The following is a 22,998-nucleotide window of genomic DNA, read 5'->3' as shown; positions in this document are numbered from 1 at the left end:
GACAGGAGTAATCCAGCGTCCCCTGCTACAACCGCTCCTCTTCACCCCCTCCGCCCCTCTGTACCGGCATATGAAGATGGGGATAGGACGCTCCGGCTGGCCAGGAAGGAAGGCAGGAAGTGTTACAGCACATGTCACAGAGGTACGAGGTTCTGGAGTGGAAGGACAGCGGACAGCCGTGGGTGCGTGGGAATGCACACGTCAGCAGTGCCGCAAGCAAAACGGTGCCCTACTGTTGGAACCCAGAACAGATCGCCTCTACACCCAGGATGTCATGTCCCGACTCAGCTCGACCAGGACTGCATGTTCTCCCCACCAGCCCCACAGTGGCAAGGGTGCTGTTGCATCACACACACACACACCAACAACCGTGTGCTGCGTCCTAATTCACGTGGCACAACACAGAGCCAGTATGCCTGCGTTCACTGAGCACCATCTAACCGACAGGATCCATATGAATACATATCAATTACCAAAATTACCTACATGGCATAAGCTGTGTATATATGACTGGGATCAGAGCATTGGTTCAGCTTATGACCTCAGGAGGTTGTATGAATGCGATGCGTGTGTGTGTGTGTGTGTGTGTGTGTGTGTGTGTGTGTGTGTGTGTGTGTGTGCATGCGTGCGTGCACGCATTTGTGTGCAGGAGAGATAGTGTAGGGGTGTGTGATTATATGTGTGTCTGAGAGAGACAGTATGTGTGTAGGTGTGCATTTGTGTGTGCAAGTTGCATCAGGTCAACAGCTGATGTCTTCTCCAGTGACATTCTCTTGCAGACTGTAGAAGCGTGCACACACACACACACACACACACAGACACACACACACACAAACAAATACACACATACGTGCACAGAAACAGCACTGTGAGCAGTAGCTTTCTCATGTGTAGAGTGTGTGCAAAGCCCCTGAGAATCAGTGGCCTTCACAGAGACATGCAGGTACAGGACTGAGTCTGTGGACAGTCTGCAGTGACCTCCACACGACATGACAGCAGGGACCAGAGAAAAACAGAAGGACAAGACACTTTTCTCACCTCCACGTCCCCGCAGAGGGCAGAGTTAGTGCGTGGTGATCAGTCACACAGAAGTGTCCACACTAACACAGGAGTGTCTCACAGTTAGAACCATGCGAACGAGGCATCTTAAACAGCCTGAACCACTTCAGACAAGCTGCAGACACAAACAATAGCTCAGGCTCAATGTTTACAAGTGTATTTATGCCAAGTCTGCTGGACCAATATGACTACGTTCATATTATAGTGTGGGCGTGGAACAAGTGTCTGTTTTTGCCTACATGACATAAATGATTATGGTTTTTTTTTGTTTGTTTTGTCTGTATGAACGTATACTATGTCCTAATCTGGATACACAACTGATCCGTAGCTTTAGGATTGCAGTGAAAACTGTCAGTTTGGGTGCATTTCTTCTCCACTTCACTGCACAATTCACTGGATCACTGGATCACTGGAACCAGAATTGGGCCCTAAGGCCTGTAATATCAGCCTGATGTTCTCAAATCGTTCTATATCTGGGATGTCCAACTTGGTCGTGGATGGCCCCAACTTTCAGTACTTTCTGCATTTTAACATTTCCAGGTCAACACATGAAGCCAACTCCCATAAGAAAGGAAAATCAGGGAAAAACACAAATCCTACACATCTCTGCTGTTCGTCCTGGAGACAAATGAGACACGATGGAAAGAACATGGACTTTTGATTAAGTCTCCTGACTGTGAAGTTTTTTTCCTGAGGCTGTTCATGGTAAGCTGTTGCCTATAAACTCCTCCTATACTACGTTATGTTAGTGAGCGAGTTACAGTATCTTCAGATGCACAGTTTTCAGGTAACTTCAACTAATGTCATGAGATAATTAAGCTAGCTGACTATCAATAGGGTTTGCTGGTGTGTTGCAGAAAGCAAAATCATTGACTAGTCTAATGACTCAATATGAAAAGCAGCGACAGGCTTACGCTACTTGGCAATCTTTTCAGAAAAGTCCATTTTTATGGATTTTTACTGTCAGTCACCATCACCTTTCAGTGATTATCGCTTGTCGCAGACCCAGAATTTTACTATTAAAACATGAAAATATGTCATTAACATTTTCGTTATTAAAAGTTTGTTTTATCTACTTATCCAAAGAAAAACCTAAATAACTGAAGTGTAAACAATTTCAGTATTCAGTGTGTCATGACAATTTCTACAGATGTTTAGACGGAATACAGATGTTCCATGGTACTACTCATTTCCACCACACGCAACAAATTTGCCCGTAAAGGTTTACAACATGCTGAGAAATCACAGGCATAATTTTGATGTTGACGCTGACAGTCGTGCACTTGTGAAAATCGTGAGCTAGTCAGTAATGTTGGCTTAATGTATTAACTATGTGCTGATCTAAGTTCATTAAGTTACTTAGTTAATTGCATGGGATCTCAGCACTGTCTAAACTCCTAGAGCATGCAAGTACGTTAAATAGAATCAGCCTTTAAAACCAGTAGATTCTACATGGTGTGTTATAGGGTTTATTAAATGTTTCTTAAAAATATTTTTATCAATATTTACATCCTTAAACATTGTATTTTGTATTCATCAGAAGCCTTTTTGTTCCCATAAAGAAGAAAAAAGAACTATTTTAGACAAGACTTCTGCCTCATATGTCAGACAACCAAGCCCTATGTGGTCTGCAAAGTTGTCTAGTATGTCACACTTTTGGCCAACTATGTTACAGTACCTGGAGTAACTGCATTAGGAAATAGTACACAGATGTTTAGTGCCTCCTCTGTTGTCTTACCAGCATGTTATACCCTGAAACAGTTTTTCATAAGGACAAAACTAAACCACTGTGGAAAAGCTGGCCTTCCCATACCCTGATTATTTCAAATTGATAAAAATCTATGCACATATAATAACCAGTTTATTAGTAATCCTACACCAATCATGTTCATGTTATTATATTATTATTTTAATAATATAACCTAGTATAATTACTATAGTATGTTATACACATACTATAAAGTTACCACATACTGTTCATTATAATTACTATAAGATCACGTGTAATTTATTAGATATATTCTGTAATATTTCTGTAGTTTTTCTTTGTGTCTGAAGTGTGTCTGAAAAACAGAAACACTACACTTACCGTATAGTAATACTATACATTTTAAAACAGTTATTGTATAACAATATAATACATTCTTGTGTGTTTAATTAAATAATGATGTTAGGGGACTTTATAGTGCCATTGCTAAATAATTAGTCTTAAAATAGATTAAGCGAGACAAGAAAGCGATCTCCCTGATCTGTTTCTCAAGCCAAATTATCCACTTTGAGTCCCTTTATCTTAGAAATATTGTCAAAGATCAGTCTTTGAGCAGTAAAACTTTGCTATGGCTTCTGCAGTGCTGATACTCGCAGAAATGGAGTCTGACACCTCTGCGCTGCGTTCAGAAGGCAGGTTTAGCAACAGATAAATCCTTTACTTCCCTCTCCCACAATCCCCGTGTATGAACTGGCAGAGTTCCCTTACACCGACTGTATAGTTAGAAACACAGCTGCGCTAACTCGGAGAATTTTGGCACCCAGCGCTGCTCCATCCAGTGCACCGTGCAAACACGTGCACCCTCCCTCGACGCTCGCGGGCTGATGCCGGAAGTCGCCGAACACAGAGCGCCTCGGCAGGGAGACGTCTAGCATGCGCACGCACGCACACACACACACACACACACACACACACACACACACACACACACACAAAAGGCGCCGTGGGCGCGCCTTCGCGCTCGGCTCTGCCCCTGGCCACCGGCGCGGAAAGCGCCCGCGCTCGTTAGCACGCGGGAGCGGGCGGAGGTGGCGCTTTTCAAAGACAAACAGCTTAATTAGCACCAGCGCAGCCTTTATTAGGTTTGGCTTTAGATAGTTTAAAAATGCTGCTTAGAGCATTACGGCGCCGATCCTTTAATCACACCCCCGCACAGATTTCAGGCACGCGCTTATTTTGGGGGGACGTAATTAGGTGGCGCGCCTCCCTGTGGATCGCAGTGTGGACCAGAGCGCTGCTACAAAGCGCCATGCTGCTTTTTGGGTCACAGCGATTAAGCCCACACCCCATCCACGATCAAGACTGCGGAGGGGACAATTACCCGTATACACAGGTGAACCAATTACAGGAGGCACCAGTGACATAACAAGCAATTACTGGAAGGAAAACGGGGGAGTCTGTCTTGTTTGTAATCGTGGAAATGCAATGTGAGATCCTAGCGAGGAACTGTCCATGTGCTGCTTGGTGTGATCACAGTCAACTGATGGCGTTCAACAGTCTAAACGAGGCACAGAAACCAGGGGAGATTGTTACTTCTCCACCTGAAGAGAGCGTCTCCGAGCGCTAGATCCGCTCTCACTGCAGGAGCTGAAAGGGGGCCGAACAGGCCGAGATAGAAGACGCTGTGCTGCAAAAACATGTTACAGCTCACAGTGGGAACCTGCTCCTGTATAGAGAGGGGGGGTGGGTGGAGGGAGAGAGAGAGGTGGAAATACAGGCGAGTGGGAAGGAGAAACAAAGACATAATCTGCATGCTGCCGGCCCTTCTCTTCCTCTGACCCGAGCCGGCTGGGTTGGGTCGGGCCGGTAAAGCCTGGGGTTTGGTTGGGTGTGGTCGGTGTACATGGGCGTTCGGTATCAGATTGTTCTGTAGGCCACGAACGCCGAGCGTCTGAATAAACCATGCGCCTCTGCCCTGGGTGTGTACGAACCCAGGCAGCCAGGCACACGCCTCGCACGGCGGCGCGCTTCCCTGCAGGAACGAGCAGAGAAGGGGAGAGAGGTTGTAGCACTAATGTGGGTCAAGTCACCCAGGGCAGCGGAAGCATCATTCGGGCAGCTCACGGGGTCGGGGTGGGGCGGGGTGGGCTTGGGAGATGAGCGGCGCTGGTGACCGCGGGTGAGGCGTGTGCCAGGACCAAGAAGGACAGAGCAGCGGGGGGGAGGTGGAGGACCATCTGTCCCCAGAACAGAGCGCACATTACTGGGATAGAGACCAGACCACAGCGTACACACAACAAAAGATTGCCGTCTGTATGGGCGTGTGTGTGCGGTTAGTTGATTATAGATGCAACCTTTACTGTGGGTGCTGTAAAGTGGTGGCAAGTGAATTTGCAGACCGTAGTGTCTGAGCAAAATGTTCAGAACAGCGAGGGGAGAGTAGTGTTCTGAGGTTGGTATGTGTGGACAGGTGGGTGTGTGTGTGTGTGGGTGTGTCTGTGTGCGCACTTGTCCTCAAACTGGGAGCCAAGGTGCATTAATGAGGATCTCCTGCAGAGAAATGTGCCCACTGCCAGTGCACACCCCAAACACAGGCCGCCCTCGCCCCGAAGGGGGCCGTCAGTCATTAGACTATAAACAACCTTGTTGGAGCGCTGGCCTCCCAAGCCGCCTGTCACGTTAAAGGGCACGGGCTCGGAGACTCAGCCTTCTGCTCCGACTTCTGCGCCGTGCTCAGCCGCTGGTCCCGAACCACGGCAATGTTTCAAATGACATGACAGCCCATGCGGGCGGGCCGCTTCGGACACACGCGCGGCCACTCTGCTGGGATGGGCGGGAGTCGCGCCGGCGTGCACCTTCTTTTTGGCCTTTACAGAACGAGCACGGCTCCCTCTGACCCCTACCGCGAACCGCTCCTCGTGGGAGGGTTTCCAACACACAGCACTACGTGGGACACGAGCCTCCCAGCTGGCCGAAGCGCGAGCGTCTTTTTCCTCCCCGCCATCTCGCTTTCGCGGTAGGGGATGGGAGAGAGCAGAAAGGCAGAGACAGATGCTGCATGCTGAAAACTCAATTACGCCAAAGCCCAGAGGATTAGCCCGGGCCTTCGCCAGTGCCAGGACTGTTCCGCGCGCAAACGTGCACGTGAAGACGCGGCGAATGGAGAGATAAGGAAAAGAGGAAAGAAGACAAAGAAAAGTTGATCATGCAGAACAACAGATGGACAAACTAGAGTGAGCCTCTCTCTCTCTCTGCTTTAGGGACACCTCGACTCACACACACACACACACACACACACACACACACACACACACACGCACGTCACGTTTTAAATGCAGCGTGCTACAAACAAATGGTCTTAGCCTGCGCCTCTCTGTCAGTGAGCATTAGCTCGGGTGCTGTCACTTCCCTGTGAAAGGCCTTGCAGGCTTTGGCTGGCTATGCCGTGCCACCGTCTACGTTAAAGCCGCTTGTGAAATCAGCCCCGATGCAGCTGTCAGGCACGACGCGCTCGCCCTTCAGGCTGGAAACCAACAGCCATCATTTATAAAGAATGAATTGTGTGTGTCACAGCCAGCGCAGAGTTTCCAGCGCCTCTGACAAAATAAACAGACCAATCATGACCTTCAGTCAGGAGTCCACTCGGTCTGTGGTGCAAAGGCATTTTTGGCCCAAACAAAAAAGGCTGTCTTATCGAAAAGGATGAGCCAAACACACTGCAGGGGCCTCCAAGTGTTGGGCAAGGAAGTGGAACCAGTTAGAACTGTCCCATCAGGCTGTGTGGTGCCTCACCGCTGATGTGCCTTTATCTCCTGGGCTCTACTGGGCTCTAGAAAGCTAAAGATGTGACCGAAACCAAAGCAAAATGTGAACTGTTCATCAGAGTGCAACCACTGCAGCAGGTCGCCCTACCCTGTCCTGCTTGCATGCCCGCAACACACGCAGGGCCCGCCTGCAACTCACACCCTCACACGCTGGCAAACAGCACACAGACAAAAATGCACTTGTTTACATGCTTGTAAGGGTACACCCACTTAGCCAGTGCTTACAGGATGTTACAAATTGGTGTGGTTATTAACAGTGTTCTAAAAGAAGTGAGGTAAACAGCAGGTCATAAACTGTTGGCAGGCCCAGTTTATTTATGAACACTGCAATCCAGCGTTGCCCAATGAGGACGTATTCTTTTTTAATCCTTTTTCCTTTTTTAGGCTACCTTTAGAGATTTTCCTCGCCACCGTCTTTGGCTTTGAAGGGTCTAGTCTTGGTTCCCGTAAAGCTCCTTTGAGACAATGTGCTGTATAAACCAGCTGAGCTGAACGTGAGCTCGCTAGGGAGGAAAAATCAGACTTTGGGCGACTAGAACCGAGTTAATCGGCGCTAGCAAAACCTCGACTACCTTACAGAAGATACACTGATCTCACGTATGAGTCTGATCTCTGAGCAAGTCCCATTGAAAGAGCCATGAAAGTGTGGTATGAGCAACCCGCAGGTCGGTGCAGTCGATAGCGTCAACCTCAGAACCATGCCCGGCAAAGGCAGCGACCAACCGTGCGGTGCAAGCCTGAGCCGGACCCCGAGAATCTTTTCTACTTTTCGCCAGGCTATAAAATCCAGCCAGTAGACAGCAAATATTGAGTTGCGTAGAGGTACTTAATTAGGCTTGTCTCAGAGCCTTGTTTGAAACCGCGCCAGGAACGTAAACTATAAATTTTAGCAAACCCTGCTTAAGCCAGACTGGTGTCAGGCTGAGCAATGATGGGGGCGGGGCTACCGAGGCCCAGCCCCTAGCTCAGACCCTAGTTTTTATTTAACTGGAACAAGAGAACAGGTCCCCCCAACCTGCCAGCCGGCTTGTAATGGGTGGAGGAGACTTACACCTGTCGTTCTGCTACCGATCTGGTTAAGCAGACTCCTGGGGCCGATCTCACCCTGGGACAGCTATGGTTCCCTTTTACACAGTCGTACCCTCCACTAACCCCTCCAAGGGTCACTGTCGCAGAATGGCGCACAGAGCTCCAGTCCCTGGCCCTTGTCCGTGGACACTGCTCCCATCTGTCCACTGACTGCACCTGTCCCAGTAGCTTTGCCTGCTTCCCACAGCAGCTGGGGGTTCATTCCATGTCCTGGGTTCCCTCTCGTAGGCCAAGGGCGTGAAGTGGGTGAAAGCAATCAATTCCGCGACCTCAGCCGACCCTTCTATATATGGAAAGAATCCCCAGGCAGCCCTTAGACACAGAGCTGAGCATCATAAAACACAACAAAGGGGCTTCATGGACCCAGCAGCAAGTGAGAAGTGCCTATTAAAGCATGGAGCTGATTTACTGATTCTTGTATTGAACTGTGGCAGACAGGAGTGAAGGAAGTCCATACCACTCTCAGTGTGGCCCACAGAGGAAGTCTGTGTCAAGAGGAGAAGGCCGCTTGTTCTGTCATTAAGGGAGGAATCAGGGTGCTATTTTAGAAACACGCGTATGGTGTTAGCATAGTGTTATCACACTCAGAGCAGTTTCATCCATACAATAATGCTTCAATGCTCAAGTACCTTAACTTGCAACTTATACCTATGATCAATGTGAACGCGTCATAAATATACACTAACGTGGATGTAATAAACTTTTTTTTTTTTCATTTTGCATAAAAATGATGGCCAAAAAACAAACGCACAAGTGTTTACCAACAGGTTCAGACCTGGCAAAGTGGTTAAAGTAAACCGAGAGACAGTGAAACACTAGCCAGTGAATAAAACTGAGCCCCGTGCCCCCATACCTAGTGCTCAGTTGGCTGCGAAGAGCCTCCAACTTGCACTAATACGCCGACTCGACGCAATCCTATTCACACGCACCTCGCAAAGTTCGCCATCTGTGCGGCCAAAACGGAGATCTCATCACAGGGTGTAATTGCTGTCCCTGAGGGAGAAACACAATCTCCTTCGGGAGTGAACAGCAAACACGGGCTCATTGTCGCTACATAGAGGCCAAGCGGCTGATGCAGACTTCAGATTTCATTCTGAAGCTCTAATGGTTTGACACGGGATATTTGACGTCTTATCCCGCGTGTGATTGCAATAAGGCCAAGTTACGTGTAATACTGATATGGTAGAGGTAGTCATTTTCACAGCATAACTGACTTGACTCACTGCATAATTAGAAGGATACTGCACTTAAATGTAACCTCTGACCACAGCAGTTCTTAGTCATTTCACCAGTGTCGGATTTCACTCACTGTGAATTGTCAGCAACCCCAGTAATAGTAAGGAAACACGCCAAATCTGCTCTAAAATGAGCATGTGCACTGCGCTGTGTGGGCTGTACGTAGCGTATACGCCTCACTATGCTACACATGCACTGGGCGTGACCTTTCTGGAAAAAAAACAGGCACAAAACGTACATTTACCAAGCACTTTTATCCAAAGCCACTTACAATTATGACTGAATACAACTTGAGGGTTAAGGGTGTCGCTTAGGGGCCCAACAGAGGCAACTTGGCAGTGGTGGGGCTTGAACCAGCAACTTTCCGATTACAATTGAAGCACCTTAACCACAGAGCCACCACTGCCCAGGACCCTGCCTTTGGAAAATCCTGTTTATATTCCAGCAGTAACACTTCCCCAAGAACACGGTTAGTGGCACATCGCGGTTCCTGCGCGTGATCAGCGTGGTTCTATCTACGTCTCCACAGCTGACTGTATTCTTTGTCATACTACATGCTGTCGCCTTCGATTTGTGGCAGTGCCTATTATAAAAATAACTGAATTTGGACTGAACTGAATTAAAAACTGGGATCTAGGATGCTTAGAGCTGAGGTCCCTAGACTAGGAGCAGTGTTATTTCAGTCTAGCAGTAGCACACAGTGCTGCGGTATAAGTTTGTTTTGATTTATGCTCTAAGCGAGTAAGAAACAGCAGATCTGTGTTAGCAACATTATGAATATGATATGGGGTATCACGAATGCCACCTCGTTATGCCTATCGATGCTATTTGAGATTTACCTCCGTAATACGTTTTCCAACATAAGTGGGCAACATAAGTGAAATACCACAAATTCGTCCAAATGAGACACCTTATCTCCACACAAACAAATAGCATGGAGTATGCTTCAGAAACAAACCAATCCACCCAGATTGTAATCCTGAAATCCTGAAAATCCCTAAATGCCTTAATCTCACACCTCCACATAAAATGACCTATAAGGCAATCTTGGAGAATGCAACTACAAAAATAATCGTATCCACAAGACTAACTAGGTCTATAACAACAAACAATTCATTATTAAATTTAAGTGTACATAAGTACATAAAATTGTTCAGATTGAATGATTCTCTCATATCCTACTTCTGCTGTAAAAAGTGGGAATTTCACTTTGCATACTGAGTGGTGCGTATTTGCAATCCTTATATTGCCGTCCCATTTTCCTGTACGACACACGTGCTCTTTGGGATTAATCCTCGTGGTCTGTGTGTACACCAGTCCTGCTCCAACCCTGTCCGGGCTCCCTGCACCCTGACCAGTGGCTTCCTCACACCGCTGCACCCACATTCTGCTGCCTTACGGGAGCACTACTTCTAAACAAACATAGCATCATTATTTCCTCATTAACTTACTTTTAGTGACTTTTAAGTATACTGATGGAAATGTCCTGAGATTAGGCACTTTGGGAAGCAGACGCTGGCCTAAATCTTGATGTGTTGTCTCCTTTAAAGGAAATTGAGACACAAACATTGGTATCGCGCAGCAGAAGTCTCAACAAGTCTTCTGCATGCTTTATAACATGCAGACTCTGTGTTTTCTGGCACATTCTGCATGAAATGATGTCATGACTGTTTTATAGGAGTATCTGGTTTGTTTTCCATAAATAGTGCAGCTCTGCACACGCACATTTACCCACAGAACTTCAGAACATTAAAAGGAAAAAAAAAAATTCGGTTTCGAGATGGACAAAAAGAAGCAGAGAAGGAGGGAGTGACGAAGAAGAAGAGAGAGAAAGAAACAAAGTGAAGGAGATGGAAATAATAAGCAGTGGCCTTCGAAGGCCCGGCAAAGTGTGCTGTACCTTCTCAGGTGGGTTTGAGTTCCAGAAGACATCTGAGGTCGGTGTGAGGGCATCTTACATCACAGCTCCAATCAGCAGACTGCTCAAGAGCTGTCAGGATTACCGCCCCACTCACATCAATGCAGGCAGGTGTTTGCGGAGTTTACGAATAAGCCACCTGCTTTCCAGCCAGATGACAAAATAATTAAAAGTCCCTACGTGACCCCTCAGCCTCTTTGCATCCCACTAAACACTAGAACAACAAACAATGTGGTTTTGGTTCCGTTTTTGACTGCAGTTCACCATAAATAAGAAAGCACACATGACAACTGGTCCTGTGATGCGTGGGCGTTAAGCGTCCTTGCCGCTCCTTTCGCGCGTGGTAGGACGAACCTTCTGAGCCCACGCGGGAGACGTAAGGAGGCCTGCAAGCAATCGGGAAAAAGGCGGGGCCAGGACCCGGGCTACCAATAGGAGAAAAGTCGCGGCGCAGCCCCGGCAACGGGGCCAAGAGACAAGCAACGGTGACAGGCCTAGAATGCAGGTCACCCGTTTCAGTAAACAGGGCAGTGATGAGGACTGGCTGGGATGAAGACTGGTGCAGATGGAGTCTTCCTCCAGGGCTCTACAGCGCTGCATGCAACAGCCTCGTGCCATCACGTTTACTACACGTGTTTACTACACAGTCCGGAAGACGCAACCACATTAGAGACCATCCGCACAGTGCACTGCCAGTGGAAGAGCCTCCAAACCTGCAGACTTCTTAAGCGTAGCTGCTCAGATCCTGTACAAGCTCACTATCACATGTACCTTTTAAACCTAAACTAAGTGCATTTCCACTTTGAAGTGGCAGGTTGTAAACAACAACAACACACAACAAACACCACCCAAAAAAAAAAAAAAAAAGCCATAAATAAAAAATAGAGCAACAAAATGATCAAATTCACTCTATCGCTTCGACGCTCCAGTGTGGATTCAAAGTTCATCTCACCTCAGGTGACACTCTCACTAAGAGCCTCAGAGGATACGTCCAGCGCTCCAGGGGCCCGCGGGGGCTTCGGAGCAGGAAGAGAAGGCGCTCCAGTGCCGGAGCCTCTGCGAATGGCGCTGCGTATTTCTGTCACTTTGGAACGGTGGCCGGCTCGGGGCTAAATCTCCCAAAGATTACACGAGACAGAAGTGGCCCGCGCTTGCAATGCTAGCGTCTGCCACTAGGGGTTCGCTGGGCCACGGAGTACACAGGTTACAGGGGCAAACGGATCTCATTACAAACGATGGATCATAAGTCAAGTGGTTCTAAACAAAGTAAGTAACGCGGTTGAAAATACATTTCAGCAGAGAAATGCGACCGTAATGCTGATATGACAGTATACTCGAAAAAAATTATGTTGCGTAGCCTGTATGTAGACCAAAGTCCTTAAGACAAAGGTTTTAAAAACTCCAAATTATTGACATGGTGGTCCTTTTCGGAGGTAAAAAGACAGAAGAAGAAATATCATGCAAATGTGTTATTATTATTATTATTACTCCCCACCAGACCCCTTAAGAAAGTCGTGGACAAAACGACAGATGTTATGGGTAGTCTATGTTCTGAGTACTCCGTGTTCTGACTAGACGACGTTCTGTGTTCTCAGAAGTCTATTTTCTGACTAGTTTGTACAGAATGTAGATACTGGCACAAAAGCAGCAAGATCATTATCAGTAGATTTATAGACACAATCACACTGATCTAGGGCCAGCATAGAAAGAAAGGACCAGAAAAGTCTATCAATATCGGAATGATTTATGAGGGAGGGAGGACCGATTGGTCTCGCCCCTACAGCAAATAACATTTCGACAAACCTGTTGCCTTACTTTAAAGTGAAAAAGTTTGCAATATAAAAAGTTTAATAAATCCTGGAAGCAACAGATGAAACCAAATATCAAGTTCTGTGTGATATTTAAAGAGGAGGACGATGGGAAAAGCATATAGGCACTCACTTCAGACATTTCGATATTCAGGATTCAGATACAGTGGTTACACAGGATGTGCAAAGTAAGGTGGTGTTTTTCTCTTCATTTCCCACCCAAAACAAAGGCCCAGTCTTTGACCAGTACTTTGCTTTCACCTATTACAGAAAGATTGACTTGCAATATTAAAGAGAAATATGATAGAGACTCTAATCATGGATAACTGACAGTTCAGAATGTTTAAGAATGTGCCATTTTTTAAATTAGAACATTTGTACAAATTTGTTTTCGTACTATTATTTTTTAAGTAACCAAGATTTAAAAACTTCTTAGACACTAGTAATGCATTAATATAATCATCAAACACAATTTAAACATTGATTAATTACAACAAAAAGGTTTTCATTTGAATGTTTTATGAATTATGCATTCATGATGCCGTCAACAAAAGCAAGCACTGAGAATGCATGCCATTGCAAGCTATCGTACAAAACCCCTCAGCAAACGTTTCTTTGGCAACCCTGTATCCCCTTTGTCTCCATGGCAATGGTTGGCCAGTTTACATTCTGTTCCCGAGATGCAAGAGCTCGTTTTTACGCAATAGGTCATTAGCGCAGTAGCGACCCGAACAAAACCGTGTACGGGGCATCACACGTCGCAGATTGCGGCCACTGTGGAGCGAATATTTCCGGATGAGTCTGTTCTTTCAAGAACTACCTACGTGCAAGTTTATAAGGCTGACGTAAGAAATCCAACAGGGTACCTGTGACATGAGGCTTACGGCCACGATGTTAACGCGGCAGCTCGGAGATCTCCATCCGTCATACACAGACCGGATGGGGTCTTCTAAGAGCGTTTTTTTTTTTATCGATTTATCTAAACACGCAAAATACAAGTTTGTACTACGTAAAAATATCTCCACGATGCGAAAGCATGGTGCCGCTAATAAAAGCCTGCAGACTATTTCGTGCTTTGAGCAGAACTGGTTCTCTGTGTGTGCAGAAGGCTAAAAGGACAATGCAATGAATGGGGAGGGTGAATGAGGACGGTCGCTTTAAACCAGATGGAGGGGCAGCAGTCAGGCATCGCGAGCCTCTTACCCTTGGAAGCATCCTTTTCTTCTTTAGGCTTATCCACTTTTCCGCTCATAGATCCCCGATTGGTTGTCTAATTCCCGGTTTAGACTTGAAGCGTTGGCTCCGAGGTTGCCCACTGTCTTTTCTATGAGGTCCTTGCCAAATCCAAAACAAAGGAGCCAGGTGTTGAGGTAAGGGCTCTGCAAGAAACCATCGAGAGATTATACAGATCATTTATTTGTTGAATTCAAGAGCAGAGCAAAGGCGACTTCAGTCTGCAGTCAGTGCATCGCTGAGCAATGCAGCCGGATACAGCTTTCGTGGGAACAAAAGCGGCCACTTTCAAAAGCGCGCGTTAGTTACAAGTCCGTCAGGATCCTTCAGCGACGGAGACTGGCGGCGGTTACGTATATGCATGGATGTAGACCTCATTCTAACGTCAAGCTCCGCGGTCTTACCTTCTCCCCTTCACATTTCCTCCCGCGTTAACGCACATTGAGAGAGAGAAAGGCGCATCCACCGCGACTGTCGCTGCGTGCCATGGAAAATCACGAGCCCTCTCTGCTGTAGCGAGCGAGCGAACAAAAAGAGGAGAGAGGGAGTTCCACCGAGTGTCAGCCGACGTCAGCTGTGACACACACACACACACAACCTGAGGAACCACCTCATGAAACCACAAACGCGTGTGTGTGTGTGTGTGTGTGTGTGTGTGTGTGTGTGTGTGTGTGTGTGTGTGTGTGTGTGTATGTATATATATACACATACATACATACACACCAAGAGGCGGAAAACTGAAAATAATGTGGCGATGAATAACGGTCTGTTGGGATTATAATTGGAAAAATCCCGCCCATTTACCAGTCGTTGGTTTCATTTTGGATTATATTTCATGCTCACATATTTCAGGGCGGTGGGGGGGTCTATTAGGGAGGTGTGACTGTGGGCCGCTGGGAGTACAGGGAGCCTCATACAGCATACATCCCATGTCCTGCCGAGCCTGTGCACATTCAGGACGTTACCTTCAGGACTTTTAAACAGGACATTGCCTCTGCTTCCTCTGACTCACTGGCATTTGTGAGAATGATGAAGACTACAAGCAATGCCTTTGCTGAACGCGCGAACACGGGTCAGAAATGCGGAGACGCCGAATCAATACACACCGAGCGCGTTCAGTAAGAGGAGATCAGGCATGTCAGCCTGCTTCTGATCAATGAACTCTGAGGTCACCAGAAGGCTGACCTGATGAAGGGTGCTGTCAGAAGCATGCGGTCATTCCTGCAGCTGTCAGTAATGGTAGGCTCCTAACTGTAGCAAACCCACTGCGGGAAACATGAGTCACACCAAGGTTTGTTTCCCCACATCACACACCTGTGGAAATGAGGTATTTTCTTCATCCTATTTATGTGAATTAGTCCTTCAGAATGACCCTAACTTGTACTAATCACATATGATATGTATTAATAGGCAAGCCAAGTTTATTTATGTGCTACATTTCATATACACAGCAATTCAAACTGCTTTACAAATAAAAATAGAAAAGCAAATTGATTTAAATATGAAAGATATTGATTTAAATATAAAATTGATTTAAATATAAAAAAGTTATTTAATCATGTACAAGATAAATTAAATATCAAATCAAGTAATAGATAGATAGATAGATAAATAAATAGATGAGAGGTAAAGTTAAAAGACAGAATGGTGGAGTAACATGGTACACAGAGAGCTACAACGCCCTAAACTCAACCGATTGAAGGATGAAAAAGGATCCAGTTCCGTTTAAGGCCCAAACTACGCTCGGCTAAAGAGATCAATGTTCTGGTTCGCATCACTCTACTTGTAGCACCTTTGAGATTTCCCAGAATCCTCCGGGCCGCTCCTCTGAGCTGTGTGTATCATTTTGCTCTTTTCCATGCAGCACCACACACTGCTAATAAAAGCACCAGCCGTGACACCGCAAACGACGGCGTGGCTGTCGGTGGCACTGGCGTCATGCAGCACGCACGGCTCCGGCTCTGACGTTCCCAGTTGGCTGCTGTCCTCTGCCCCGTTCCTGGGGAGGCATCGAGGCAACGCCGAGTCGTCCGACTGGCCGAATAGCCACGTTCTGCAGGGTCACGGAGGCAAAAGGTTTTGGCCTCAGAGTGCCTTCGACACACAGTCCAGCTGGCTCCCCACATAGCATCCACGAATTGCACACCTACCGGCTGCAACCGAAGTCCCGAGCCAGGCTGACTCCAGAACAGAGTGCACTTCACTTAGATGAGGGAGGGCTGTACCGCCATTAGATGGGTTAGTCATGCTGTGCTCATATGCACCCCTTGCTCTGCATTGCCCTGATAGGTACATGGCACTCTGACAGTTACCCAGACATCATTATTGGAGGTTGGGCTATATCGCGCTGTGCTCAAGTCTCATTTTACTATGCCGACATTATATGGTGGTATTTAATGTCATGGTTGCGAGGTGCTCCAGATTACTAAAAAAAGGTTTCTACTGCGTCGGGTTTTAATTTGACACTTGATCTCGTTTAAGGTGAAGTCCAAATGGGAGTTTGCGTCACCAAAGTCCCACTGAGTGGTAATTTATTGACTGTTTTCAAAGAAAGACAGGGACCCGGATGAATCGATTTGTCCCGTCTCAAAAAGCACTCAGGTGCTGCTTTCAGAGGGCCAGTTCTGGCACCGTATGGGATTGTGCTTAAAATAATTTTCTAGGACGGAGAGAAAAGTCTTCTAGGAATGAAAAGAATAGACGAGGTTTGAGAACCACTGTTGTGCCTGTTGTATTTGGACGTGCACAGCTCACTGGAGAAGGCTGATAAGAGAATAATATGCATTCTGGCGAAAGGAATGATTATTACTCTGCTAATCTGACATAATCTGAACTATATATACCTGTGTCTGCTCAACACAGTTAACAATCCATAAAAGCTTTCCAATTAATATTCATAATTTATAACTACTATTCAGTTTTAAGTCTATTCAGTTTAAACCGGAAAAAGAAAACCAAACTGAATCATCAGACAAATTGCACCATAACCCGTGTGTGTGGTGCTAAAGACAGCATCGTGTAGCACATATTGAAGTAACGATATTAAAATAGCACATTTTAAAGGACATCTATATGCTGACAGGGTCAGGCAATAAATTATATTTCCTGGACTTTTCCTGGACTCGGCACATTTAGATCAAGTCTGCAGTTTCAAACCTAATATTTCATCAACCGGCAGCACACAATAGCCTTAAGGTGGAACCTCCTGTGGCATTCATTTGGACCCATTACCTTCCTGCTCTGTGCTTCTGCCACAGGTATATAAAGGCTCTAGTCATCTGGCCAAGTTTAAGTTTTTAAATTTCCAATTCCATTCACATGTGACCTCTGATAGGCCATCCTGGATGTCTTCAGACCAGGCAATTATCCAGTCTACAGCAGGGTATGGCAGGTAAGAAATGTTTCATTACTCACCAGTGATGCACGGTGTACAGTGTAAAAACTCTTCACCAAGACAAGCAAGCCTCTACGGCTCCTGCTCCCAGCGCGTGCAGAAGTGTGGCGTTCCTCGGTGGAGGCGCCGACGTGGACCTTTCTTCAGGAAGGAGACGGATGCGACTCCAGTGGCACCAGACAGTGTTCGCTGCCAGTGGCTTCGTCCGAACACAGTTCTCCGCAAATATCCAGGGGCGTGGAAATATCTGAAGGTCTCCACCTTCCTCCCACGTCCCTCTCTCAGCTCTGGGAGCTTCCAGATGGCTCTTGGGAGCCATTCAGGCAAGACTTCCTGCCCTGCCAGATAAAGAGCAAAGTGGAAAATGCATCTGTTTTCATATGTTTTGCCCATTCATCACTATAGCAGCGTTTTCCACCACTGCTCTTCAAAGTGAGCGATACTAAAAGCACATCCATGGAGTTGTGATGTGGCTAAGGGGAAATTTAGCTTTAAGAATACACTGACATAGGGTTGTCATGTGACCTTTTCCGCTGGGGGCTGTTATCACTCTGTTTACTGTGGTTTTAATTCCTTGACACTGGTGAAGCCGAAACACAATGATGGCCTTTTCCAGTTCACCCATGTTAGTGTAGACCCAGAGGCCATAGTCTTGCGAAACATTTTACTGTGATGCAGACATTGCCTTTTCTCCATACTGAAAAATGATAGAAAATGTCAACATGATGAATGACTTTGGCCAAAAGAGGAACTGCGTGACACACTCCCAAACGTTCACAGTGTTCACAAGACTTTAAATACACTGTGCATCATTTCATTTGGGCTTGGCCATTAGCGTCTGTGTTTTGGATGCACACAGTTCTGTTTACCTCAAATGTGGAATATAAAACCACAGACATGAATGGAATTCTGGCCTGCAGGCAAGCACTCCTTCCCCCTCTCCCTCACTCCTTCCCTCTCTCCTGCACTCCTTCCCTCTCTCCCTCACTCCTTCCCTCTCTCTCCTGCACTCCTTCCCTCTCTCTCTCACTCCTTCCCTCTCTCCTGCACTCCTTCCCTCTCTCCTGCACTCCTTCCCTCTCTCTCCTGCACTCCTTCCCTCTCTCCCTCACTCCTTCCCTCTCTCCCTCACTCCTTCCCTCTCTCCTGCACTCCTTCCCTCTCTCCTGCACTCCTTCCCTCTCTCTCCTGCACTCCTTCCCTCTCTCTCTCACTCCTTCCCTCTCTCCTGCACTCCTTCCCTCTCTCTCCTGCACTCCTTCCCTCTCTCCCTCACTCCTTCCCCCTCTCCCTCACTCCTTCCCTCTCTCCCTCACTCCTTCCCTCTCTCCCTCACTCCTTCCCTCTCTCCTGCACTCCTTCCCTCTCTCCTGCACTCCTTCCCTCTCTCTCCTGCACTCCTTCCCTCTCTCTCTCACTCCTTCCCTCTCTCCTGCAGTCCTTCCCTCTCTCCTGCACTCCTTCCCTCTCTCTCCTGCACTCCTTCCCTCTCTCCTGCACTCCTTCCCTCTCTCCTGCACTCCTTCCCTCTCTCTCCTGCACTCCTTCCCTCTCTCCCTCACTCCTTCCCTCTCTCCCTCACTCCTTCCCTCTCTCCCTCACTCCTTCCCTCTCTCCTGCACTCCTTCCCTCTCTCTCTCACTCCTTCCCATACGATACCACTGCACAACTGATCGTGCTCATCAGGAGAGCAAAGTCCCAGTGCACCACCAGAGAGTGAGGGGCAAAAACAAGAAAGGGAAAAAGAGTGTGATAAAGGAAGTGACCAGAATGGTTTGGTCTGCTGGCAGCACATATAAAGCATCTGTTTCTTTTCGTCCTCTGACTAAATAGGAAACGGACCCCTCGAACGTCAGCAGCCCGGGCTGGGTTGACCGTGTGGGTGTGAAACGTTACCCTTTCTGGCTTGCAGGATGACTGGGCTAATTAACAGAGGTGTACTTTTTCAAATGCCACATTAATGTCAGTGGCTACATCCAGGGGGCCTGAGACCATGGGGCAGAGCTATGAGACCTGCAGTCTTTCCATTTATAACTGCTGGAACCGAAGGAGTGAAGGTGCTATAAAATAGAGGAGCTGGACCAATGACAAAGTTCAAAGTTCAAAGCTTATTTGTCACGTACATAGTCATATATGGTATAACTGGCAGTGAAATGCTTTTTGTAACTGCTCTGTCTGTGACTGAGGAGAGATGCAGGGAAATGGAATGTGGTTTAATGAATAAATAAATATGTGATGATGAATGAAGAGGGGATGTATGCTATGCATATATACAATGTACAATTTCCAGTTTTTTCCAGTTTTTTTTTAATGATGTTATTGTGGACATCATACGCAGAGTAGTCCTAACAGTTTCATCAGTTGCCCTGATTCAGAGCCTGAATAGTCTGTGGGAAGAAGCTCCTCTTTAGTCTCTCTGTGTTGGTCTTCAGAGAGTGAAAGCGCTTCCCTGACCTCAACAGAGAGAGGAGCCTATTGTTGGGATGGGTTGGGTCCTTCACAATCCTCCTGGCCTTGGTCTGGCACCGCTTGTAGTAGGTGGTCTGCAGGTCAGGAAGTTCTGTATGAGTGATGCGCTCTGCTGAACACACCACCCTCTGGAGTGCTTGTCTGTCCTGCTTGGTGCAGTTCCCAAAACAGACTATGATGTTTCCCGTGAGGATGCTCTCAATAGTGAAAGTGTAGAAGTTCTACAGCACCTTGGAGGGCAGTTTGAAGTCTCTTAGGCGTCTGAGGTGGTAAAGACGCTGACGAGTCTTCTTTGCCAGGGAGTTGGTGTGGCGGGACCAGGACAGGTCCTGCGAGATGTGAACTCCAAGGTACCTGAAATTGTTTTCTCTCTCCACCGTGGTTTCATTGATCCTAACAGGCTGGTAGTGCCGCTCCTGCTTCTTGCTGCAGTCCACAATCACCTCCTTTGTCTTGCTGACATTTAGGAGGAGGCGATTTTCATGGCACCAGTTCTCCAGGTGTTTAATCTCCTCCAGGTAGGCCGTCTCGTCCTTGTCTGAGATCAGGCCCATATCTCAGCAAACTTGACGATGGTGCTAGAGCTGGAAGTGGCCACGCAGTTGTAGGTGTACAGTGAGTAGAGCAGGGGGCTTAGGACACAACCCTGAGGAGCTCCAGCGCTGAGGGTGAGGGTGGATGAGACACAGTTGCCCACCCGTACTGATTGTGGTCTGCCTGTTAGGAAGTTGGAGATCCAGTCACACAGGGATGGATGCAGTCCTAGATCCTCCAACTTGGTAGTGAGTCTGGAGGGGATGATAGTGTTAAATGCTGAACTGTAGTCGACAAACAGCATTTTAACATAATTACCCCTCCCTTTGTCCAGGTGGGTCAGTGTGGTGTGGAGCAGATGTGCAATTGCATCGTCAGTGGAGCGGTTGTGGCGGTATGCAAACTGCAGTGGGTCCATGGAGGTTGGCAGTGAAGAGGTGATGAAGTCTCTGACCAGCTTTTCAAAGCACTTCATCACAACCGATGTAAGGGCAACAGAGTGGTAGTCGTCGAACAGGGCGGTAGTCGTTCCTTTATCACGACAGGGCCTTGCTTCAATCGGACCTCATGATTCATACTAATATTCATTAAGAAAATGGAAAAATGTTGTAAACCACCTATAAATGCAGGAGAATGTATCAAGCATTAACCTTAACAAATGCTGACCCCGAAACACACAAATCCAGACATGCAAATCCAGCCCAGGCACATGTTCAAGGTTAAAACGCGAGCATATCCGACACTAACCATGGCACATGTGTATAGGCTGCATGTTTCACTCCCTGACAGAGTTTTGGGTGCAACCCATCTCATACGCCAGCAGACCATCTGGTGACGCTGAGATCCACTCTCTCCAGAACGTTCCAGAACATTCTTTAACCCTCAAAAGCAACGTTAGTGCTGGCAGCACCCAGCACCTCAGGCACACAGACGGCAGGCGATCCATGCACAAAATGACATTTGATTAACTTAAATAAGGAGTTTGGCTTATTCGGGCACTGGGATTGAAAACACACCCACGGACGCTCCGGGGTCCAGCAGCAGCGGCGGTGGGACAGTAAACACTTCCCATAAGAGAGGGAGAGACATTTCACTCCTAAGACCAGGGACACTGAGACAAAGACTCTGGTGCTGGCGCGCTTTTCAAACCGCGAAGGTTTTCTGGTGCTTTGCTGCACTTTCTGTGTAGTTCACAGTTTTTTAGGTTGATCTTCGTGACCCGATCTGTCCTTCTTCACTCACCACAGGCCAGTCGCTTTCTCCTAAGCAGAACAGAAACTCACCAGCCTGTGTCCTCGTCAAATATGAGACAATAAATAAACGAACGCAGACGCAGTAGCGAAGGATCTCTTAAGATATTCCAAATAGTAACGCTTACGACTTGGTCCGCACACACGAGTCCCGCCTGTTGCTGTCTGCATCCATCAGGGGTGGGTGGAAGTCGACAGATAATGCAGTTACATCTAATAATAAAGAGGAGGTGAGACAGGGATGGATGGCCAAAGGCTCAGTCACCTTGACCAGGAGGACATCAGTTCACACAAAAGAAAACATTTAGTTGAGCCTCTTTTCAGTGGCACTGAGTGTGCACATACAGAAATATGCCTTGAACTACGATCATTTTTATATCTACCTACAGGTACCACCTGTGAGGGATCAGGAAGAGAAGGGCAGGTTATGGGCTGCACCTCAACGAAGGCTTTAGGGTGTCAGAGCGCCGCTGCACTATCGGGCCGTGCAGTCTCTCCCTACAGCGTACACGCTTAGGTCTCCTCACACCCTCATACAGGCTTCGGTCCGCTGGCAGGGAGCCCCAGGATCGGGTCGAACGCAGCAGACAATGCGGACCTAACGATGTGCCTCAAGAAGGCCAGGGGAAGTGAGGCGAGGCCCGGCTAAGGCAAGGCACCGCTCTAGGCATTAGGTGACAAAGGGCGTCACTATCGATCCCAGTTTCTTTTTTTATCCAGCTGTCACCGCGTCCGCGTCCAGGGGACTAATCGGGTACGGCACCGATTCCCAGCTGCATCCCCCCCCCCACACCTCCCCCAAGCCCCGGCGAGGCACCGGAGATCAATGAGCCACTGACTGAATCAGCCCTCGCGCCTGTACAAGACCATCAGTCTCTCCCAGAGCATTCAGCTGCCTCACGGCCTTCTGCCCGCAGAAGAGGTGAGAGGTCCGTGGATTAGGACCACACTGCACGTCGCCGTCGGTCTAACAGAGACGTTAAAGCCCCCACCGCCACGACCGAACTGGCCGAGGTGAAGAAGAATAAATGGACTTTTCATTGCGTTGCGTAAGGCGTGGACGTGCCGCTAAAGGCTGATCCAAGGGCAGCAGCTCTTGTGGCAATTAACAGAGGCAAATTAAAAAAGTTTGGAGTGGTGTAGTCATAATTATTCACGCTCTCCAAACTGGCCTTGGGCTACAATTACGCTGTTTGTTGATTGTGTTGTATGAAAGACTCTCATCAACACCCCCTCTCGTGCCTAAAAACTTTCTGCCGATGTGCCCTAGCCGGATCAAGTGGCTGTCACGTGGTGGGCCTGATGGCCAGCGTTTGTTACTTAAGCATGAATAATGCAGGCCTGTAATGACTAGCTGAGATGAGAAAGCGCCCGGTCGATATGCCTGCTCCACCAGAGGAGCTCGGGGGCTCCCCGAGGTACCTGGATCTGGAGGGTCCAGCCAGGGAGCGACTGCAGAGGTTTCCAAAGCCACAG

The 22,998-nt window shown here is 47.6% G+C and overlaps 1 protein-coding gene across 3 annotated transcripts in view; it reads right to left on the bottom strand.

Annotated features, from left to right (window-relative positions):
* fgf13a (fibroblast growth factor 13a) overlaps positions 1-17,497 on the bottom strand; it is an 82,880-nt gene extending 65,383 nt beyond the window's left edge. Inside the window, exons 1-2 of one of the 3 annotated variants that reach the window (XM_035531955.2) lie at positions 17,290-17,497; positions 13,846-14,021 (exon numbers count right to left, since the gene is read on the bottom strand). In XM_035531955.2, the coding sequence (XP_035387848.1) occupies positions 13,846-13,894 (49 nt within the window). In that variant the 5' untranslated portion in view covers positions 13,895-14,021; positions 17,290-17,497. Of the gene's footprint in view, positions 1-13,845; positions 14,022-14,279; positions 14,456-17,289 lie in introns of those variants that run through there. The other 2 variants (XM_027019175.3, XM_035531956.2) reach the window with 2 other exon arrangements.
* Between the last annotated feature and the right edge of the window lie 5,501 nt (positions 17,498-22,998).

The sequence above is a fragment of the Electrophorus electricus genome, chromosome 16, assembly GCF_041902795.1.
Source record: "Electrophorus electricus isolate QZ-2024a chromosome 16, ASM4190279v1, whole genome shotgun sequence".
Classification (NCBI taxonomy): Eukaryota; Metazoa; Chordata; class Actinopteri; order Gymnotiformes; family Gymnotidae; genus Electrophorus; species Electrophorus electricus.
The sequence above is the reverse complement of the archived record's forward strand: the minus strand, read 5'-3'. Positions and strand labels throughout refer to the sequence as shown.